The sequence below is a fragment of the Staurois parvus genome, unplaced genomic scaffold (genome assembly GCF_062004578.1).
Source record: "Staurois parvus isolate SC_StPar_1 unplaced genomic scaffold, SC_StPar_1.0 ptg000091l, whole genome shotgun sequence".
NCBI classification, from domain to species: Eukaryota; Metazoa; Chordata; class Amphibia; order Anura; family Ranidae; genus Staurois; species Staurois parvus.
The window spans coordinates 4,539,005-4,564,096 of NW_028317887.1; the positions used below are offsets into that span (position 1 = coordinate 4,539,005).

General features: G+C 38.5%; 1 protein-coding gene across 3 annotated transcripts in view; it reads left to right on the top strand.

The window, feature by feature from the left end:
* AFF1 (ALF transcription elongation factor 1) overlaps positions 1 to 25,092 on the top strand; it is a 231,117-nt gene that overhangs the window by 137,074 nt on the left and 68,951 nt on the right. For all 3 annotated transcript variants that reach the window (XM_089670570.1, XM_089670571.1, XM_089670572.1), the window contains 3 exons: positions 20,436 to 20,477; positions 21,917 to 22,003; positions 22,541 to 22,577. In XM_089670570.1, coding sequence (XP_089526696.1) covers positions 20,436 to 20,477; positions 21,917 to 22,003; positions 22,541 to 22,577 — 166 coding nt within the window. The remainder of the gene's footprint in view (positions 1 to 20,435; positions 20,478 to 21,916; positions 22,004 to 22,540; positions 22,578 to 25,092) is intronic.

The window sequence follows — 25,092 nt, forward strand, 5'->3', positions numbered from 1 at the left end:
CCAATATGTGTCCAAATGTTTTAATGAATGATCACATAGTTACAGCAAGGCAACGTTTTGGAGTCTCGCAGGACCCCTTCATCAGGCACATCACATGCCTGATGAAGGGATCAATCAGTAGAACCTGTAATCCACACAATATCCAATAGAGATGATCAGAAGGCATACAGAGTCCATGTAAGTAGATATTGTAAGCTCTAATGAGCAGGGCCCTCTGTTTCCCCTTGCACCAAATTGTATTGTAACTATTATGTCTGCTTTAATTTTGTAAAGCGCTGCGCAAACTGTTGGCGCTATATAAATCCTGTATAATAATAATAATATTGGCGACAGAGGTTCAAAATGTCCCATGGTAAGCAGCAGGAGCCTGGTGACCTACACAAAAGTGCCCAGAAAAAAAACAATTGGGGAGGTATCCTCAAACAGGACAACAGTCCCAAGGATAAAATAGCTGAGTAGGAGAACCATAACAAACGAGTAAAGGGTTCCCGGAGGTTTGGGTGGCAAAACAGGTTTCCAAAGAAAGCTCGAATGAGCAAAGTAAACAGAACAAAATGGTGAGTGACGTTAAGTTTTAATAGCATTTTCCATTAACTTTTTTCCAAGCTTTGATTGATCCTGATTGTATCATGGCTTAAAGTACTGAGTCAAATGTTCATTGTCCCTAACATCTGCATCACTGGATGAGGGAATGGAATCAAACACCAGTAATTACATGTAGTTACCTGCAGATGTTCACCAAATCCCCATGAGGCACATTTCATGTTGAAAACATTGACTTGCAAAAAACACATGCACGTCTCTACTGTAGCAGACAGATTGTGAAATAAAATTGAACTACTGCTCATGCTTATATTTAAGCTTTGTTCTGTCAGAAGATTGACGTGGGGGAGCATGTGTGTTCAGAGGATGTAGGAAACACTGTGTGCTAAATATTTTAAATTTGGAAAACCTTTGCACATAGCGTTACTGCCTTTTAAAGAGATTACATGGTATTTAATGTTGTTCAGATCAACATGTATGTTATTTGCTTGATGTAAATAATTTTACTAATATGCGTTACAAAAAACATTTCTCTTTTTAATACTCTTTATTGCTTATTGTACATTTTAAAATACATGGTACAAAATACAATACATTTCTTTAATACACATTTACTACGTATTCCTTCCAAGTACTTATTCAACCTCGCATTTCAATCATCCTGATTACTGCTGTCCACTACCTTACATTTGTAATCTTATTATTATTTCTCTGTTTCCATCCCTCCTCTTTCCATTAATAATCACTTCAACCTTACACCACTCACTCCAGATAATATAAAATGTCTGTAGAGTCCTTCTGTATTCATGCATTACTTTTTCATATGATATGATTAACTGCTTCAATCCATTGATTGAAGCATTGATCAGTAGAGGGGAGTTTATTTTGCATCCATCTCAGAGCAATCTGTTTTCATGCCATAAATAATGTTTCTTTTAGAAAAGTCTTTTCATATCTAGACCATGTCTTATCCTTCAATATCCCCATTAAGCATACTTTTATACTACAAGGTACCGGCTTTTTAAGTATTTCTGATAATTTATCTGTTACTTGACAACAGTATCTCCTTACCTCTCTACATGTCCATATCAAATGACCAAAATCTGCTTCACTTTGATGTGACAACATTTGATAAACATTCAGATGTAGTCCTCCTACCCATTCTATACAACTGAGTGGGACTAAGATACGTTTGATGTAGATTATACAATTGCATAATTTTATTATTAATTGCTGGTGAAACCGCCAAGTGCGAGGAACATACTGTATCTCCTCCCATATCTTATATGTTATAATTGGAAACATTTCTTGCCTCTTGCCCTTCACATTCAACGGTTCTCTACCAATTTTAGCTTGTATTAGGAATGAATATAATATTGATATTAATCCTTACGGCCCCAGGGACATCAAGATTCCCATAAAGGGATATTTTTATATCCTACAATCTATACCAAATTATGCATTTAAAGCATGCTTTAGTTGTACATACAAAGAAATAATTTATGGGGAATACCATGTTGTTTTCTTCTTTTCCTTAAGCCCCAGTCTGTGGGCGGAGACTTTGCATCATCATGTACGCCACATATGTCAAACTCAAGGCCCGCGGGCCTTGTCATGTTGAGCTTGCACCCAGTTTTTCACCCACCTCTGGATCTCATCCTCCAATCCTGTTCTAACCCCCCACCCCAAGCCTTCCATGTATACAAGGGACAGCTTTGCTCTCAGCAGCTTCAGGAACAGATCTCTGCACACACCCACAGCAGGAACATATCTCCAGAATCTGAGAGAGAGAGTGATCTCCTTGCAATGCCGCCTACACAGGGAAGTACACTGTTAAATAAAATTAAAGGAACACTTTGAAAACACATCAGATCTCAATGGTCAAAATATCATGCTGGATACCCATATGGAAGAAAAATATATTTGAAAAAAATATTCTTCCCAAATATATTGCATATATTTGAATTACTACAATTTTATATTGAATATATTTAAAAAAAAAAATTATATACACACACACACACACCCACACCCTGCATGTAGAAATGTGTTTTTAATACAAAATATATAAAATACCAATCTACATTTTTGGAATGCATTTACAAATATATGTTAAAATGACTTTTTATATCTTAAAAAAAATATATTTTTAAAAAATATTTGTAAAAATATATATTTTTTAAATATATTCTTCATATTTTTTTTTTTAACATATAAAAAGTCATTTTAACATATATTTTTACATATATTTGTAAATGCATTCCAAAAATGTAGATTTGTATTTTTAAAAATATTTTTCATATATTGTAAAAAAAAAATGCATTTCAACATGCAGTGTGTACATGTATGTATGTACGTTTGTGTGTGTGTATATGTGTGTGTGTGTATGTATATGTGTGTGTGTGTGTGTATATATATATATATATATATATATATATATATATTGAATATGGCAAATTGTAGTATTTCAAATGTATGGCGATATATATTGGGAAGAATATTTTCAAAATATGTTTCAAACATATTTTTTCTTCCATGTGGATATCTATACTGATATGGACTGGGTAATGTGTTAGGAGCGTGAGGATGCCCCATCGTTTGATGAAAATTTTAAATTCTCAACCTACAGAATACTGAATTCCAAGACACCCCAAAAATCAAAGTGAGAAAATGATGCAGCAGGCTGAAATTTCATTGCAGAAACTCAAAATGGTACTCAGTAGTTTGTATGGCCCCCACGTGCTTGTATGCATGCCTGACAATGTTGGGGCATGCTCCTCATGAGATGACAGATGGTGTCCTGGGGTATTCATCACTGAGCTCCTGGACAGTCTGAGGTGCAATCTGGCAGCGTTAGATGGACTGAAACATGATGTCCCAGAGGTGTTCTGTTGGATTTATGTCAGGCGAGCGTGGGGGCCATTCAATGTTATCAATTCCGTCATCCTCCAGGAACTGCCTGCATACTCTCGCCACATGAGGCCAGGCATTGTCGTGCACCAGGAGGAACCCAGGACTCACTGCACCAGCGTAGGGTCTGACAATGTGTCAACGGATTTCATCCCCATACCTAATGGCAGTCAGGGTTCCATTGTCTAGCCTGTAGAGGCCTGTGTGTCCATCCATGGATATGCCTCCCCAGATCATCAGTGACCCACCACTAAAACGGTCATGCTGAATGATGTTACAGACAGCATAATATTTTCCACGGCTTCTCCAGACCGTTTCATGCCTGTCACATGTGCATGTACATGGTGAATCTGCTCTCATCTGTGAAAAGTACAGGGCACCAGTGGCAGACCTGCCAATTCTGGTGTTCAGTGGCAAATGCCAGTCGAGCTCTATGGAGCTAGGCAGTGAGCACAGGGCCCACTAGAGGATGTTGGGCCCTCAGGCCACCCTCATGAAGTCTGTTTGATTGTTTGGTCAGAGACATTCTCACCGGTGGCCTGCTGGAGGTTGTTTTGTAGGGCTCTGGCAGCGCTCATCCTGTTCCTCCTTGCACAAAGGAGTAGATACTGGTCCTGCTGATGAGTTAAGGACCTTCTATGGCCCTGTCTAGCTCTCCCAAGAGTAACTGCCTGTCTCCTGGAATCTCCTCCATGCTCTTGACTGTGCTGGGAGACACAACAAACCTTCTAGCAATAGCATGTATTGATGTTCCATCCTGGAGGAGATGGACTACTTGTGCAACCTCTGTAGGGTCCAGGTATTGCCTCATGCTATCAGTAGTGACACTGACTCTGGCCAAATGCAAAACTAGTTAAAAACAGTCAGAAAAGATGAGTAGGGAAAAAAATGTCAGTGGCCTCCACTTGTAAAACCATTTCTGTTTTGGGGGTCATCTCATTGTTGCCCATCTAGTGCACCTGTTGTTAATTTCATTAACACCAAAGCAGCTGAAACTGATTACCAACACCCTCTGCTACTTAACTGTTCAGATCAATATCCCAAATATCCCTGGAATTTCACTGACTTGTTGCTATACTCTGATTAAAAAGTGTTCCTTTAATTTTTTTTGAGTGGGGGGGGGGGGACTAGGGTTGCACACTGTGCATATCCCAACCCTAAAGCCTGGATTCTGTACACAGTGCACCCCAGAATGCTACATTTTATTCAAAGCACACCCCTGAACTCTGAGCATAGTGCACCCCTGAACCTTGCACTCTGCACGTAACACCCTCCTGAACTCTGTACTTAGCATAATTCTGAACTCAGCATAATTCTGAACTCTGCACTCTGTATGTAAAGCACTCCTGAACCCTGCACTTTGTATGTAGTACACCCTGGATACACCTGGCCCTTTCAGGGCAACTGCTGATGTGGTCTGCGATTAAATAGAGTTTGACACCTCTGATGTACACTGCAGGGGTATTAAGCTTGTATTGTACGTGGTGGGGTGAATGCGCAATTGCAGCTGGGAGCAGCTTGCATAGGAGGCTGCCGTGGGCCGCTTGCACAAATTTAGGGAGCCTGCTTGAGCTAAGATTCAAGTAATACAGCCTCTTCTGCAACCACCTAAACTTAACAAACATTTTAGACTAAGTTCACATTTGTGCAGCTGTTAGCCTCGGATTTTGTTCACCCGGCAGTCTATTAATTTGTGCGGGCTGCCGTGCCTCCTGAAATGCAGGGAAAAGGTTCCTGCAGCATTTTAGAAATCACACCCGGCACAGAATCCACAAGTGCAGTGCGGGAGCTATTTCCAGTTCACGCAGCGTCACATTAGCATGAATGGCACCCACACACAGCTCCTGCGTTTTTTTTCTGTGTTGGTGGTTGTGGCTGTGGGAACAAGTGCAGATTTGAACCTATCCTATCATTAGGATCCTGTGTGTGTGTGTGTGTGTGTCGGGTGGAGAGGGAGGGATTTTTTGTTGTCTGTTGTGATGTGCTTTAAAGCTAAACTCCAGGCACAAGAAGTATTCCTCAATAGCCACAAAGGATATACAGTATCTCACAGAAGTGAGTACACCCCTCACATTTTTGTAAATATTTTAATATACCTTTCATGTGACAATGCTGAAGAAATAACACTTTGCTACAATGTAAAGTAGTGAGTGTACAGCTTGTATAACAGTGTAAATTTGCTGTCCCCTCAAAATAACTCAACACACACCCATTAATGTATAAACCGCTGGTAACAAAAGTGGGTACACACGTACCCGTTTATTCACCTGGGCTGGTCGGGAGTAGTGGCCATCCTTTCCTTTTTGCATATAATAGGTTACACTTTTACTTTGAAAGAGTCTGCTGTGAGACACTAGATAACATGTGAGACTGACCTTGTGAAGGGAACTCTTCCTGATTAGTCTGTCTAAAATGGAACTATAGACAAAACTTTTTTTTTTGTCATTTTGGATAGAGTAGGGGAAGATTATAACCCCTGTCAGTTTTTTTCTGTCATCTCATCCCATTGGAGAGATTTACATTCATTTCACATCATATAACCAAAAGAGAAAGTGAGAGGGAATCTGTTTGGGCCCCCGAGGTCACCTCCCTAATGGGGGCACGGGCAGCAATAAAAACCTGTCCAAAACTAAAAAACAAGTATTGCCTTTAATCTAGCAATAGGTATATGTGAGCGCTAATATAAAACGACAGCAGCTTGGGCACTTATAGGTACCACAGAACCCTTGAAATCAATAATGTAAAAGAAATAGTACAGTGCTGTATATAAAAAAATGATCCTATGAATACAAGATATTATGAATAAATTTCAGACAATGGTATGTTGCCACCTGTGGGTGGTTAAAGTCTTTGAATTGCAGGTTATAAACTCCGAATTTTCTCAGTTCAAATTTCGAGGACTGTAATTCTTACCATATAATGGTATAGAGATGAATGAATAAATTGCGCACTCACCAGAAGTGCGCTATCAAAACGCATTTGAGAACATACTCGTCTCATCAGGTCAGTCAGGATAATTGCTTCCAGGCGTAGTCAGGTTCCCACACTTGCATCTTTGGGGACCCCTCCACTGGTATCACGGTTTCAAGACACCTCTAAACTGGTCTCTGCGAGTAATGAAACTCGCAGGCAACCAAAGAATAATGCCACATAGCGCGATACTGCATTCAATGGGGTAATTTTATTCCAACAACGTTAAAATACATACAAGGTAAAGAACTGACCATGTGTAGAAAGATGACCGCCAACGGCGGTGGGGACGTCAAGGTGCTGTAGGGTAAAGGGCTACTGCCTCTGCTGTAAGACCAGGCTGGTCTCAGTTCAGTGTCTGTGCAGGTTTATCATGGAAGGAAGGCATGCTGGGCTGTATGGCCGGAACTTGTATATCTGATAAATGGAGGTAAGCTCTATGCTCCTATTGTTTGAGGCCTGAGATAGATGGTGTAACTCAATATTAAAGTGCTATTAAACAGAGAAGTGTTAGAGATTCTAAAGGTTCATTTTTTTTTTCTTTTATAAAATAACAAACATGTCTATACTTACCTACTGTGTGCAGCGGTTTTTCAGCCTGGATCCTCCTGTCTGTCGGGTGCCCCCCACAACAAGCAGCTTGCTACGGGCGCACCTGCTGCTCCATGTGTCCATTCACACACGGAGCCGTGACTTCTCATTTGGCTGACTGGCTGTGATTGCTGTCTCAGCCAATGAAGAGGCAGAGACCAGGAACAGCTGAGGCTGTCATTCACATCAGCTCAGGTAAGTATTGAGGGGGCTGGGGATACTGCTGTACACAGAAGGTAAAAAACCTTCAGCCTCTGCAACCACTTTAATTGTCATTCATTCACATAAATCATACAGCAGGTAAAATAAGTATTGAATATGTGATCATTTTTCTCAATGAATATATTTCTAAAGGTGCTTTTGACTAGAAATTTTCACTACATGTTCATAACAACCCATGTAATCCATACATACAAAGAAACCAAAAGAAATAAATTCAGAATTTAAGTTATGTGTAATAAAATGGCAGGACACAGTGAAATAGTATTGAACACGCTAACTGAAATTTATTTAATACTTCATATAAAATCCTTTGTTGGTAATGACAGCTTCAAGACGCCCCCTGTATGGAGAAACTTGTTGCATGCATTGCTCAGGTGTGATTTTGGCCCATTCTTCCACATAAACAGTCTTCAAATCTTCACAGTTCCGTGGGCCTCTTCTATGAACTCTGATCTTTAGTTCTTTCCATAGATTTTATACTGGATTCAAGTCAGGTCATTGGCTGGGCTATTCTAGCATTTATCTTTCTTTCTGCCAATTGAAAGTTTCCTTGGCTTTGTGTTCAGGATCATTGTCTTGCTGAAATGTCCACTCTCATTTCATCTTCATCATCCTGGTAGATGGTAGCAGATTTCTACCAAGAATGTCTTGGTACATTTTTCCATTCATCCTTCCTTCAATGATATGAAGTTTACCAGTACCATATGCAGAAAAACAGCCCCACACCATAATGTTCCCACCTCCAAACTTCACTGTTGGTATGCTGTTTTTGGGGTGATTTGCAGTGCTACTTGACCTCCAAACATGGTGTGCAGTTTCTTTTTTTTTTACTTACAGGTATTGGCAATTACATTTGATATATTTAATACTGTTTTACATTAAAACTGAACTTTTTTGTGAGTCTTGGTGAATGTAATCAATCAGCATACTATATCCTTCTCCCATAATGTTTAGCAATAGTAGACCAAGGAGGGGGGGGCCATTTTACCACTGTATGACCACATGTGTGACTCTATAGTCATGTGGACTGCACAAATCAGAAAAAGGGTATGAGGCGCTTAGAAGGGGACTGAAAGTAGAGAATACTCAGTAGAGGACACCAGCTGGTCTACACAACCTTAGATTGCAATGGGGACAAAGAGAAGATGGTAGGAACGCAACTAAAATGGATGAAAATGTACATCCATTTTCTATACATTTTAGCGCTAGTCAGTGTGAATTGGCCCTAATGGTACCTAAAGTAAACTGCCAGGTTAGGGAAGGGCAATAGTTATGTCTGTAGGCAGTTCCCAACCATAGCAGTCATCCCCTTGCCTAAGCGTTTACAGAAGGTTGTTTTGTTTCCTATCTGATTGCTGCTGTTTTCTCTCAGGAGAGGTCACATCTGAGATTTCTGTAAAGCACTCCATCCCCCCCTCCACTTGAACAAGCACACACATTTGCCCAATTCAAATGTTCAAATGCATCTTTCAAATGCAAATGGTCATATTGTGCCATAGGTTTTTGGCAGCCAGAGCTTGGATGACCAGTTGGTAGAATTGAGTCCCTGGTAAATTTAAAGAATCAGGCTTAATCATTGCAGAAATTAGAATGTGCTTTCTTTTAGCTATCCAGATTTAGGTAATCTGAGCTGTAGTAGTGATCACGTAATCCTAGAGTTCCTGTTTTATTCTGTTTGGTGATAAACTAAATGGAAGCAGTATTTCAGTTTGTGCTACAGATTCAGAAGGGACCTTATTGTACAATGTTTGGCTTAGCAGCACATAATGTACTGAATTTGTCTCCTACCTCTTACATTTAATAAATTGGGCACAAATCTAACAGATTCTTGATTTCTTTCTGACTTGTAGAATGATTAAATAAATATATTTGGTTTGCCAAGAAATGTATCTTTCTAGAACCATCCAGAAATGATTCTTCAAATATAGGTCATTTTTTTGTGTTCCTGACACTTTAGCTAATTGTTGTATCTGTTATGCCAAATTGTGGACAGCTCACAGATGTATGAAATTGGTTTTATTTGCAGGATGCTATCTAAGGGCTCTCTTGAGAGTTTAACAAGTGGTTTAACGAAAGATAGCTTCATTTCTGGTAAACAGTTTTGTAATATAGATTTCTGGTGAAGTGTTGTATTCTGCACTATTAAAATGGATGACTTTGGCTATGTGAACCAAATTTTTTGCTGGTTTGTCATTCAAGTGTCATCAGGTGACACAAGGGATACGCATCTGGGTAGGAATTCTTACCCAGCAGCCTTTCTCAACATACTATGAAAAGTAATAGGCCTCTAAGCCTAAACACAATTGTTAAGTTACAATATTGGTTATTATTAAGGATACATATAACAAAATGGTGATTATTTAGGTGTATGGTTACAATTGAACATTTTTGGCCACCCTAATATGCACATTTGAATCAATTAACCAAGTTCTTATTACACTGCTTTTTGTTTTCCCTACACATCTGCTAATTGTCTGGAGTGTCTTTGAGATTCCTTATCCCCTGGATTGGCCTAATAACGAAGTAGCTTGTATCCTTATAAGGAAGTTCAATATTTGTTAAAGGGACAGGGACTCATGCCTGAAAAATGCTGTGGTAAAGGTTTGATCCCCATTGGATTCTGTGCTCTTCCTGTTTGAATAGCCTAGAAGTGAACTAATAATTCCCTCTGGTGATAGCATTAAACCGCAGTCTTCACTTATTAACAGGGAAACATTAGAGTTGGCCTAAAATAGGATACAGTCACTCTTTAGTCAATTCATTTTTCTTTTCCGCCCGCTGTCTGGATGACATGGCGAAACGCGTAGAGTGGGGGCAATGGAAATGTCACTACGCATCTAGTGGTCTGAATGTGCAGCCGGAGATAACTCGGTAATACTATAGAGTGTGCTATACCAGTGTCAGAGGTGACACCCCTCACTGTAAGTGTTTGGATTTGGTTTTAATAATAAAGCTTTTTATGGTTTTACACTATGCAAAAACTTTTCTGTCCTCCTTCGGATTGACTGAATATGAGTGCTTGATGGATGGTGAGTATTCCATAGAGGGAGTCGCTAATTTTTGATAAGCTGTTCTTCTTGGCTAAGATCCACATGTGTCTTTGCTGGTTATATTTGTTGCCAGCAAGCACATATAACCATATTTGATGGTGAAACACACACTAGGAGGTGGAATATGAATTAAACAGCGGATGGCCAATAATCTATAAATAAAGATCATTCTCACTTTTATTATTGTTGTGCACAGGAACATGATTAAACAGCGGATGGCCGATTTGTTATTTAAATAGGGATCATTTTGATGTTTGCACATAACACTGTGCTGAGCACAGATAAAAGATTGAGATGTTTATTAATTACTCATTATTTTGTTTACAGCACTGGACACTTTTGTAAAATATTTAGCACTTTGTTTTTGATGAAGTTATATTGCACATGTGCACTTTGATGAATTTTTAGTGTAGTGTAATGGTTCAAGTTATAGTACTGTCAGAATAATTTTACCTGTCATTGTCCACCTAACTTGACAAAAGATGATTTGAAAACTGAATGGGCCAGATGATGCTCACAGGGCCACTCACAGTTCAAATTTTCAGCATATAATTAAAAGTTTACATGGCACCAGCTATACTTTTCCAAATGAATGTATAGATTCTAAATAAAATGCAAGAGCAATACTTGGAGATGTTTTCAGGGACTTATGCCCACAACACATAATACCTGCATACATACTCATAGGGCCAGAAATGGAACTACCACTCAGTACAGTGTTCAGCCATGTCCAGCCGCAGTATTATTCAACCTGTCTTAGACTTTGGATGCAGGCAGCAGGACTGGGCACTGCACCTGTGCCGCCTGGCACACTCAAATGCCAGGATTGACACACAGGGGCTTAAACGTGCCCCATATGCAACTTGCCCAAGTCAGCTGAATGGCTCTTCATCCTGCAGGAACAGGAAAAAATAAGCAGTTGAGTCATGGCTTTACTAAACACTCACCTTAACCACACAGTGGGCGGAGGGGGTTTTACACCTGCCACGGCCACAATGCTTTGTTGTAAAAATTATACCAGCTGTCATGTTTGATAAGCGGTACTGCCATCAAATGCTACCCATTCAATTGCAGTTCACGACAGAATTTACAGGGTTAAAATAGGTGAGGAGGCAACATATCACCTCTCAGAAGCCTGTCAAACATCTTCTAAAAAGTGTTCCATCATGGATCTTTCTTCAGGGGATAACGCAAATGTGAACAAGCCCCTGCTGTAATATAGAGTTGCAATAAACCTTTTACTGCAGGGATGCCTTTTATCTCTTTCTGTCTCTGAACTTGCTCATCTACAGTGGTTAACACCTTTGGGGTCTTCAGGCAGAACAACAGTAGAGATAGTCCAACGGGGACACGCCTCCTCTTTCGTCCTTGTCCATTAAGAAATGTTCTTTTGCTGATTACATTACTTGTAACATGATACGTGGCTGATATTCTGATCAGTGGTAGGATTCTCTCCCCTGTTCACAGATTGTGTTACAAGCAGAATATAATCAAGGAAAGAACTTTTGTCAGTGAAAGGGGAGGAAAGGAGAGACGTGTCCTTGTCAGTCCATCTGTACTACTGTTCTGTGTAAAGAATTGAAGCTTGACTCTGAGCAACTAAAAAAAATATCCCTTGCAGTGTGGCTGTGCCTGCATTGCATGGGTGCTTGCTTGTTTTGGTCTAGGGGAGTAAAACAAATGTATGCGATTGTGCGCTCCTCCACACAGTTTGACTGGTTCTCGTAGTGTCTTCTCCCAGCGGTCTAGAGTCCTGACATTAAGACCAGAGTAGGGTCCGTTGCCCTGCAGTGGATTTGATGATGCTGAGGGACCACCACTGGAGCATGGGGGAGGGGGGCTTCATCTGCTAGGAGAGTGGAGGATCAGGTAACTAAAACAAAACCGTTTCTACTCTCCCCTAGACAAAATAAGCTATTAACCCTTGTATTGTGCAGCCCCACTGCAAGACATAATGTTTTGTTGCCTGGAGTTGGGCTTTAGCCATTGCAGTACAGTAAATTCAGAGACAGGAAGAGGACAGGCAACCATACACTGAAGATTTCTCCAGGATCCAGCTGTGCCTGTACAATATGAGACATACAGTTAGGTCCATATATATTTGGACACAGGCATAATTAGGTTTTTCTGGCATATACCAAAACATATTCAAGCTATAGTTATATAATGGATATGGGCTGAAAGTGCACACACTCAGGTTTAATTTGAGGGTATGTGCATCCAAATTGGAGGAAGGGTTTAGGAATTACAACTCTTAAGAGTAGCCATCCCCCCTTTTTCAAGGGACCAAAAGTAATTGAATCAAAAGCTGTGTTCATGGCCAAGTGTGGGCTACTTCTTCGTTATTTCTTCATCAATTAAGTAGGTAAAAGGTCTGGAGTTCATTCTAAGTGTTGTATATGCATTTGGAATCTATTGCTGTGAACCTACATCATGCGTTCAAAGGAACTGTCCATGCAAGTGAAACAGGCCATTGTAACAAATCCATAAGAGAGAGAGCAGTAACATTAGGAGTAGCCAAATCAACAGTTTGGTAGATTCTGAGGAAAGCAGAACGCACCGGTGAGCTCCGCAACATAAAAAGGCATGGATGTCCACAGAAGACAACAGTGGTGGATGATTGCAGGATCCTCTCTATGGTAAAGAAAAACCCATTCACAACAACCAGACAAGTGCTTACTCTCCAGGAGGTGGGTGTATCATTGCTAAAGTCTACAATCAAGAAAAAAAAACTTCACAAGAGCAAATACAGAGGGTTTACCACAAGGTGCAAACCATTCGTAAGCCTGAAGAATAGAAAAGCCGGATTAGACTTTGCCAAAAATCATCTAAAAAAGCAAGAACAGTTCTGGCAAAGCATTCTTTGGATGGATGAAACTAAGATTAATCTGTATCAGAATGACGGGAAGAAAAAAGTGTGGAGAATGCTGGGAACAGCTCATGATCCAAAGCACACAACGTCATCTGTAAAACATGGTGGAGGCAGTGTGATGGCATGGGCATGTACTGTATGGTTTCCAGTGGCACTGGGTCATTGGTGTTTATTAATGATGTGACAAAAACAGCCAGAGGAATTCTGCAGTGTTTAGTGATATACGGTCAGCCCAGATTCAGCCAAATGCAGTAAAGTTGATTGGATGGCGCTTCACAGTACAGATGGACAATGATCCAAAACACACTGCAAAAAGCAACCTAGGAGCTTTCGAAGGAAAAGAAGTGGAATATTCTGCAATGGCCGAGTCAATCAGCTGATCTCAACCCAATTGAGCATGCATTTCACTTGCTGAAGGCAAAACTAAAAGCAGAAAGACCCACAAACAAAGAACTGAAGACAGCTGCAGTTAGAGCCTGGCAAAGCATCAGAAAGGAGGAAACCCAGTCTTTGGTAATGTCCATGGGTTCCAGACTTCAGGCAGTCATTGTCAGTAAAGGATTCTCAACAAAATATTAAAAATTACCATTTTATTTATGATTATATTCATTTGTCCAATTATATTTTAGCCCCTGAAAATGGAGGGACTGTGTATAAAAATGGTTGCAGTTCCTAAAATTTGTACTTGATATTTATGTTCAACCCCTTGAATTAAAGCTGAAAGTCTGCACTTCAAATAATTTGGATTGTTTTGTTTTAATTTATTCTGGTGGCATACAGAGCCAAAGGTATGAAAATTGTGCTTGTGTCCAAATATACAGTATCACACAGAAGTGAGTACACCCCTCACATTTTTGTAAATTTTATTAGATCTTTTCATGTGACAACACTGAAGAAATGACACTTTGCTACAATGTAAAGTAGTGAGTGTACAGCTTGTATAACAGTGTAAATTTGCTGTCCCCTCAAAATAACTCAACACACAGCCAAAGTGTCATTTCTTCAGTGTTGTCACATGAAAAGATATAATAAAATATTTACAAAAATGTGAGGAGTGTACTCACTTCTGTGAGATACTGTATATGGACCTTACTGTACTTCACATAACAGTGATGTGACATCAGTTTTTAGGCTCCATGCACACTGGGCATTTTAATAACTCTGGTAACCTTAGCTGTGTAAAGTCACGTTACAAACCCGATTTTTTTGCGTTTGCATTTTTTAGCTTTTTTTTTTTTCTTTAACCAAAAGAAATTTTTTTTTGCTCAAAAAAAGTCCAAAAACTCCGGTTTGCTGTGTTTTTACAGCTAGAAACCTCCTCTAGAAACCCACTAGTTCTGGGGTTTTTTTCCAGCCAAAAAACACCCCTGCCAAAAAACACTGATTACAGTCTGTGTGCATGGACACATAGGATAACATGCTGGGAAGTTTATTGGCTGTAGAAAAAAACCCCAAAAGCCAAAAACAGCAGCTGTAAAAACGTCCAGTGTGCATAAGGACGTTTTTTAATTTTGTGTATGTAATATACTGTAAGTATGTGATAATCCTTTTTTAGTTTTCTATCCTTTCTGTGGAATGACTTTATTGTGGGAGAAGTAAAACCTGTAGTAACAACGATCAACTACATATTTTCATGGTTGAATAACTCCTGTTGGTGTTTGTTTCTGCTCAGGAAATGTCTTCCATGTAAAATAGCTTGCATTGCTTAATCTGTCCTGAATACTAAGGATACTGATACCTATTGGAATTGTTATATAAGATGCTATTTGATACTGGAAAGCAGTAGTTGAATGTTGGGGCACACTCAGGGTTGTGTTTGTACTGCTGTTCTAAAGTGCCATCCGTCTCTGACGTATGAAGTCGTGTCACGTAAGTACAGAGGTTCTGCTGTTCTCAGGCTTATACTGTGTAATAATAGGACATACTATAGTAGCAGTGGCTGGTAAGTTAACTAAGTACTATGGGCAAATTACAAGCATTTGCCCAGCTGTGAATAGTAGGCCATGTTCTCAATCCTGAAATGGCCCACTCATATAAAAAAAAAATAATTGGCAGCATATCATGGACTAGATTTTTTGCATACCAGTAGCACAACCTGCAGTGGTTTGCCAACTTAGGTTGGATCACTCTTGGCTCAAGATGTATGAAATAGTGTGAAAACCCCTCCGGGCCAAATTTCAGCCAGTTTTATTTGTGCTATGATTTTGCAGTAGAGATCCAAATTCCATATTCACTTTCTATGTTCCATACATACAAAGAATCTTTGATCATGTTAGTTGATGTAACGATTAATCTTTTTTGTGGTTATAAGAATCTTGTCAGTGTCACTGTGTTGACTTATGAATATTGTTTCTCATTCTGTGAATCTAAGATCTTTACTACAGATCACTTTAAACTCAGTAATTACATTAATATACATAATTATTTTGACAATTAAATTCAGTGATTTTTTTTTTCTTTTTTGAGAATTCTTTTTATTGTTTTCCAAAAAGAATACAAAATACATCCACAACCAAACATCCATGTCCTCAGGCTCCAAAAACCCATGCAGAGGCATCCTGATGGCAAAATGACAATTATACAGTCAGGGTCAGGCCCAAAAACAACAAAAACACAGTGATTACATTTGCTGTTCATGGTCTGTAATCATGGCAAATTAACATGTCCTCTCAAGAACCCAAACACCCCCCAATCCAGAAATAAGACAAACAAAGGTGTAGCGCAAAGTGGTTAAATGCCAGTGGCTGTTGAAGGTTCTGCTAACCATTTTGCCCAAACACTGTCATACTTTTTAGGACAGCCTCTATGCAAATGAGTATCTTTATACAAAGGTAAGGTGGCATTAATCTTTTGTTTCCAAAATGTGAGGGAGGGAGAGCCAGTTTTTTCCAACACATTGTGATGGCTTTTGTAGCATAGAACAGTATACCAGTCAGTGTCCTTTCAGCCACTCTAGGAACCAGGTCTTCCATCAAACCCAGCAAACAGACTTTGGGGGATGATGGGGTCAGGCGAGCATCCACCATAAGATTAATGGGAGACATTACCTGTGCCCAAAACATGTCAGTTGCTGGGCAGGTCCCAAAGACATGCATAAAGTCCCCAGGAGCACGGTCACATCACCAACACTCTGGAGAAGAAGAAGGGTTCATTTTTTGCAATCTGTAAGGCATGAGATAGGCTTTATGGACAAGAATTTTGAAGGGACAGTCCCACAAATCCTTCCACTCTTCATCGTCCAACCCTGGAACATCACAGGCCCAATGTTGACAGAGCTGCGACAATTCAGGGGAGGACACACGAAGAAGATGAATATAGGAGAGAAGTAGGTTTTTCTGAACAGTCATAATGTAGTACTTCTTCCAATTCAGAGCTCTCCAACTGGAGCGTGTCTGTAGGGAATTGGCTTTTGAAAGCATGGGACAATTGTCAGTACCTGAAAATGTGGAAAGGGGGAACATTATGATGAGATATGTGAAATACTCGGGGGGGTGCACAATTCAGTAATTTTAACAATTCAAAAGGCTGGTTCCTATTGACAAGCATACGCTGCTTCCCTGCTACTGTTCACCACAGTGATAAAATATAAATATATACATTTTCAAAAATTTCCCCCACAATTGTACAGTATACAATTTTGGTAACCTGTGATGTTTCCACAGCTAAAACCTGAAACTGTTTATTTAAATAGTCTGCATCTAGAAGGGCTCTTTCACACAGGCGTTAGCTTTAAAGCGGCCTTTAATTCGCATTAACACATCTATAGCATGAATGAGCATTTTGGAATACGCTGCACAGGCATTTAAGTCAAGCAACACTCTTCCGACATTCGGTGAGATTTTTTTAAAATCATTTTTTGCAAGGTAAAATGGGTAATGATCACATTTGCAGTTAGCATTATATCTGTCTCGTCACAACATGAGGCAGTTTTAACGCTGCAGGTTGTACACCTCCATTCACTCCCTATCCCTAGTGGTGTTGATAAGCGGTTTGGAAGTGGTGAAAACACGACCCAATTGCATGTTTTCAATGCTTTTGTAAAATAGCCCTTAGATCAATAAGTGTGGGCTCATTTACACTAATACACACAGTTGAGCCATATTTTTATTGCCCCCTTAACAGCTCCTTCTTTAGCTGCAAAGACTGTGGTTGGCGGTGTACAAATGCCACAGCTGCATTGCATTGTGGGTTTGACTGTGACCCTCTGTCATATGGCCACTTATTGCTGCCCGTTCAATTGAATGGGGCTTCACTGCAGTTGGTTGCAGCATGGTAGTGTGGAATTTAGAGGGTTAAAACAGGCAGTAAGTGACCTACCATGCTTGGATCTCTTTTCAGAGAAGTGTCAGCTCTTGCCACTAGTGTAAACAAGCCTTTAGTGTTTGTTTTTCCATCAGTATTCTGAACAGTAGATTAGTAATACTTTTTAAGACTACCACTGTTGGTTGGAAAGGCTATTTGTTTTTATGATGTGAGAATGGAAAGGCAACATAATATTGTACTGGACTATTTTTGTCATTACTAGCTTTAAACAAACTATTCATCCCTGGTATGTCTGAAGGTTACAAACTTTGCATTCCTTTGACTAAAGTTTCCTTTATTATAGGCTAGTGTTCTTCGTTCAACCCAGCAGGATGATAGGGGGGAAATAAACTGACAGCTCAGGAGGAGCCGCTGTACTAACTGTACTAATGTTAGTACATCTATCTCCCCTGTTAGTACATCTATCTCCCCTGCTATGCTATTGTGTTCTGACAGGGGGAACTAGGTGTGTAAAATAGCACATCAACTACTTATGCAGGCCATACAATATACATTTTTATTTTTCATTCAATCAGCAAGTTTAACGAAAAAAAATGCTGATATCCCCATCTGATTGGCCAATCTTTCCTGCAGTGCTATTGTGAAGGCTCCCTGCCGGCAGAATTCAATGATCTATGTTGCTGCCATAGCCAAGGCACTGATTGTTTTGGGAAAAAAAAAAACCTGACAGGCTACACGAGTTGATCGATGTATAGACTTGAGTACAACCAGCTAGCCCATACGTCGATCAAAATTCATCCAGTCCAGCAGGATCCATGTATGACCAGTTTCTATTTACACATGTTTTTATGCAGAAAACTTCTTGCATTTTGCTGCATGAAAATGCATTGTAAGTAAATATTCTATTCTTTCCAATGTGGCTAGTTAACATCTATGTGCTGCAGTTTAGCCTGAAAGAGAAACTATATGGGTATTCACACCTTTGTGTATAGTCTACTATGCACTTTGTTTTAAAGGCTATGTAAACCCAAGTTCTAATTTTTGCTCAGTTGCATCATTGTCAGCCTTCTGTATATGCTCTTTAAATTGCCAATCTGATGAACTTGACAGGCAGCCCAGTGGCTAATTGAAGGAGCACATACAGTAGGCTGACAACTCTCCTGCTAATTGGGGGAAAATGGCTTATAGTTTAAAATCAGCATCAGGAAGTGATGTTACTAGTTAGAGCTCCAGGTAAGAAACTGCACTGGATTCACAAAAAAAAATTAGTTTGCTTAGTGAGTACCAGTCTGGGGCAATACTGACATTCCTCTCCTACATGTGAAAATCAGCATTATTTTTTTTTTTTTGCTAGCTAATTACTTACAACCCCCAAACATATACTTTTTAAGCAGAGGCCCTAAAGAATATAATGGTAGGTGTTGCATATTTGTTGTCATATGATATTAGTGATATTTTTCACATTTTTTTAGAGAAAAAATACACTTTAATGAATTGTAATGCTCGTAAATAATAAAAGATGATGTTACTCGGAGTAGACATTTAACATGTCACACTTTAAAATTGTGTACTCGCATGGAATGGCCTCAAACTACGGTACCTAAAGAACTCCCTAGGTGACGCTTTAAAAGCCTTTACAGGTTACCAGTTTAGAGCTTATCAGGTGGTCTGGTGCTAGAATTATTGCTCTTGCTCTGACGTTTGCAGCGACATATGCGTGTGGGGCCTACATTTGCGCTTAACCATGAGAGTGCTTTAAATTTGTATTTATTTCTTTATTTTTTATTTTTACTTTTTTTTTTAACATTGTACCTTATTTTTTTTTTTTTTTTTTTTCTGGATCAACTTTTATTGCTATCAAAACTGATGACTGACATTCCTTGTGATAGCATGGGGCATGACTGGTCCTCTTTTTGGAGAGATCATAGATCTCCCCTCTGGCCTCCAAAGGATCTGTTCAAACCGAGATTGGTTTGATCAGATGTTTTCCCAAGCAAATAGCAGCTTGTTTACATGAGGCTGAAAATGGAAGTGATGAAATCCTTGTCGCTTCCAGTCTCTAATAAACAGTGGGGGGGAACAACATCAGTTCCTCTTACTGTGTCCCAGGAAACGGATGCAGTAGTACATGGTGCAGCAGGCACATATCAGGAATATGAAATGTTGGGTTAACATATTCTTTAAATTGTCCTTGTTAACTATACATGTAATGCTTTGGAAGGCACACTATCCATGTGTCTTTAGAGGATATAAAATCAATCTAGATTTATGCTGTAAAGAAGAGATGTGTAGGCATTATATTTGACTTCAATGCATTTAAGAGCAGTATTATGTTTTTTTTAATTGATGAAAATTTAAATTTAGCAGTGTAGTAAAATAATAAATTGCTTTCACATTTTTAGAAGAGTATAGTACTCCCACAGCCATGTTGGCTCTTGCACAGCACAGAGCAGGTGAAGTCACATAAAACCCACACAACTGACAACACAGACCTCGATGTAACAATCATGCATTACTGCGCTCTGCATACATAAGTGGCCAGGTAAAGTGATTAGAGATGGAGAGGAGGACCTAGCTGTTGACTTTTGATAAAATGTCGAAAGTTGCATATCGGTAAGAGCTCTGAGTAGTTTTTCATGTGTTGAGGAAAGGGGAAGTGTGTTTGCAACAGCTGAAGGAGCTTCCTTTGCTTAGGGAATGGGTGATTCATTTTTAAGACTGATTGGCAAACAAGGGTTATAGAGAGCATTATTCTGACTTGGATAAGTAAGACTCTGGATTTTGTTTATAGCTGATCTTGGAACAAGGGTAGGCACAGCAGGAGCCTCCTAGAATTTATAGTTTTCCTTTGGTATCTACATATTATGCACAATTTATAGCCAACCTGTAAATACACCAGTAAAACCAGTTTACTCAGAGAATAAATTTGCTTTTTTGTTTCCTCGTGTTTGTTTAACATTATAGTTGTACTTTAACTCTGGGTATTTGCTTAATGTTAATTTCTTTTGTTTCAGACCTTCACCAATGAAGCCCATTGTGTTGAAGAGATTTTAAAGGTATGTGCGCCTTAATAAAAAAAACAAAAAAAAAACTGTAGTATTCTATAGCTGAATACAGTATATGTATAATGTATGAAAATGTGATAACATTTTTGTTAGTCCAAGCACTACCAACAAAAAATGTTTTGTAATCCTCAGCTGGACACTTGATCTAGCTTTATTAATCTAAGACTCTTGAAAGAGTCCCTTGCATGGAGCTTGCTACCTGCTGTCTGCAAAACAATATATTAAAAATAATTGTAATACGAATTTTACATTTACCTGACTTTTCTCATTGCTCTATTTTTAAATACATATTGTTAATCCTGAAAATAAAGTAAAAAGAAAATATATAAAAAAAAATTATACATTCTTGTTAAAATAGAAACCTACTAGAAACTGTCTGTTTTTCAGACACCCAACATGCATGCTGTTGTGAGATTTCTGAGTTTTCCATGGATGGTAGAAAATTCAATACCAGGCTTCCTAAAGTTTTAATGGGACTTCCCTCATAGAGCAGGTCTTTAGCTCCATCTTCATCACGTCAGAAACATAATTAGGCATGGAAAGCCTAGTTATAAAGTATATGGAAATGGTAGGGGTCATCTTAGAGGATACATAGTTGTAAAATCGTGTAAAGGCTGATTATTGATCCATCTGGCATATCCAGTCTAAACATTTCTTAGTGAGTTCTGCAATTCTTATATAGACCTCTAATGAAGTAATGATGTCTTATGCAGTCAGTAAAAGTTTAAACTCTAATCAGTACTATTCTTCTAGTTTGAGTAGCCTAGACAGTTTATGTAAATAGGCTATCATTTGAGTGTTTCAGTACTTTTCCAGTGTCTTTATATTACCCAAACTGATTGTATCATTTATGAAAAGTATGACAATAGTGAACATTTTTTTCAAAAGAACAACTTGTTTTCCTAAACTTTAACATATAGTTGCTATACACTACAAATAAGGTTAACAAAATAAAACAATTTTAGCTCTCAAATTTCTCTCTTCCATTTTCAATATTCATTTTTATAGAATCCTTCTCCTCACTCTTGCAATTGGTCTACTGACTCTCCCAGAAATGTTTAGTGTATGGTAAAATTACTGGCAGCAGTTTGCATGAAGTGTGGTGGCTTTCCCAGCTTACTGCACTTGGTGTGTTATCTGCGGCAGATTTAAAGATCTAACTCGATCTCAGTTAATTGTTTATTACAACGTTAGGATTGAACTTGTGATTATTGTGAAGGCAGATTTTATGTGGCATTTCAATATTTCAGCAAACACAATGAAACTGCGTTAGTATATACAAAGCAGAAATAGGTAATTATCTGCAAAAATTTGTCAAATTGCAGTGTATATAGTTGACCTGGAAGTTGTTTTTTTTTTTTTTCAACAAAATTGGAGTTTGATCATCTTTACCAAGATTTTACACTTTAATGATATGTTCTGTTTCCCAGGAAATGACACATTCATGGCCTCCACCATTAACAGCTATTCATACACCAAGCACCGCTGAGCCTTCAAAATTTGCTTTTACCAACAAGGTTTGTTCTTGGTTATTTGAAAATCATTATTTTATTAATCAGTTACCTATCTGTCCAATTTTGTGTACAAGCTTGCATCTCTCTTCAAAATATAAAAAATGGAGTAGATGCTTCTCCTAATTGACAAAAGGATTGCAAGCCCCTATATTAATTAGGAGTGATCAGTTCTCTGCTCTGCCATGTCTGTGGCAGGTCTCTGACAGGCTGAGCAGAGAATGGAGATATGGAGCTGCGTGTTTCGATCTTTCTGCTGTCCCTAGGGGTGATTGGGGTTGGGGCAGTAAAAGCAAGCAGTTGAGCTGCAGTTTAACGACCCACAAAAACACAGCAAGAAGCTGCTCAGGGCTGTACCCAATAGTTTAAATGGCATGTTGCATATGACAGGCAAACATTTTGTTCTTGTCTTGATTTTGTCTGTGATATTTCAGCTGGACTGCTTAAAAGATCAGTATTATCCCAGTAGTGTCCTTGAAAACTAAATGATATACACATTTTTTAACCTAATTTTTTGCTCCCTTTTCTTATATTTCACCTCAGGAAAGTCAGCAAGTTTCATCTGTCAAAGTAAACCAGAGTAAGTAATAAATGTACCATTAATTTATGTGACAACAAAGATGGTCATTTTACTTGAATACGACAACTAATACTGTGTGACATGCTTCTCAGAGAGTAACTCAAATGGACATTTAGTAACTTTTTTTTAGTAATTTTTCACATTCTTCTACAGCAGATATCTTTTCTGTTTAGTGAATTCTCTTGCTGTTTGTCTCATTCTCACATCGCTTATCAGTGTAGGTTTCAGCCTTGCAGTGTTTCTGTTGTCTGTTATATTTCTTGGCTTTCTTCTCTTATTTTGACCAATACCATTTGCCTGCTCTGCTTGTGACTCTTATAATGGCTTTCCTGTATCTTGTATGCGCAGTCCCAATGGGAACCAATTAAGGCTTTCTTAATACAAAAAAAGAAAGTATATTTTATATTTATTCTGTATATATAATGATGTAGCACAACTTATACAAAAAACATTCAGATAAAAAAAGAGAGAAAAACAGTCCATACGTGATATAAACAAAGTCCTTAAAAGTGGTAGTTTCCAAACCACCAGCGTTGTCTAATTGTCTTCACATGTCAAATCACCCATATGCAGCATGTATATCACTTCCCATTAACCATATCATCTCTCCTCTGGATATTGACCCCAATCTGAAAATGAAGGTCAAACATGCTTGTGCCCCTGCCTGGGCTCTATACACAATGGATTATGGCCCCAAATGATACATCAAACCAGCTTCTGCAATAACTCCTCTCATCCTCCTCTTACATGCAAGATGATTGGCATGCAAAGCTCAAATGGTTAATAACAGCTCCAAATATATTCTATGGTACTCTTACTCCAGGATATGGTATTTTTTTTTTTTATTATTTTTTTTTTTATTAATTACATCTTACAAATACCAAATACATTTTTATACATAATCATCTACAATTTATTACACATTTTCCAAATCCCTTACCATACCCCATCCCCGCAGACATCCCTTTTTCTGTTTTTAATTATTCCTCTAGTGTCCCGTCTTAACACCTTCCTTTCTCCTCTGACCTTTTTTCACTGTCTCTTTCCCTCTGTTCTTTCCTTTTTTCTCTTTATTCTTCTACACCATCAACACAGTGAACTTCTGTGTAAATTTAAATTCGCTCCATCTGTTCCAGATTTTTATGAATTTACCCATTTTGTCTTCACCACTATAATATAATTCTTCCTTTCTTTGTATAAACTCTACTCTCTTTATCCAGTCTTTTAACTTAGGGGTCTCCTGGGCCCTCCATAACTTAGGAATCAACCCATTTGCCGCATTTATTAAATGAGATATCATTGTATTATTATATTGTTTTACTGTTATATGGAATAATCACACCCATGGTTCTTTATATATTTCCTCTTCTATAATTTCTCCTATTTGTTTAACTACATCCTGCCAAAATTCCTGTATTTTAGGACACTCCCACCATATATGTACCATTGTGCTCTCCTTCCTGCATCCCCTCCAGCAAAACGGTGAATTCTCTGAATGTAACTTATGAGCTCTACTGGGTGTATTTAGTGTGTTTTCAACTTTTTCCCATCTACTCATAAACAGTGGTACAAACGGTTCAGCCATTGTAGTAAATGTTCTATAAATGTGCGGAGTGCAATGTTTTTGTGCTCCCTTTAAATTCAGTAATTGCTCTAGTGGATGCAAATTTTTAACCTTTCTCAATGGCTGTGGGAGTGATAAAAGTAAAATGTCTCAGTTGATAGTACCGCCATTCATCCATCCTCCGAAACATTTCCTTTTTCTGTTTCAACTCCTGTAAAGTGTTTAACTCCCCTTCCTTCATAATATCCTTTAACCGTGTATCCCTATCTATAATCCATGTTCCTTCAATAGTGCTCATCAATGGTGGGAAATAACTAATTCCCGCCAGTGGTATTAATGGTGAATTATACTCCCATCCGTTTTGTTTGTGTATTACATCCCATATCCTTAATACATTCATAGTTAAAGTGCTCGTATTTTCAGAAAGCATTCGATACTGTTGTGGAACCCAAATGACTTTATCTAATTGTGCTTCACTCAGTGTTAATTCAATCCCTACCCAACATTTCCCTTGTGGATTGTACACCCATTCGAATATTCATGACAAAATTACTGCACAGTAGTATCTTTTAATCTTAATAATTAGTCCCTCATTTATTCTATCCTTATATAGGACCTCATACCTCACCCTTGGTTTTTTATTTGTCCATATATATCTCATTATCATTCCTTTTAATACCCTGAAATATACTTGCGACAAATGAATTGGAAGCATTTTAAATTTATACAAGATTTTAGGGTGTATCACCATTTTAACTATATTAATTCGACCTATCCAGGACAAAAAACTTTTTGATATTTTCTTCAACTCCTCTTTTATTTTATTAAATAGTGGTATGTAGTTCGCTTGATATATGCTCTTAATTGACAAGGTTAACGTTACTCCTAAATACTTTAATTCTTTATTCTGCCATTTAAAAGGAAATTTTTCTTGTAATACTTGTCCTTCTA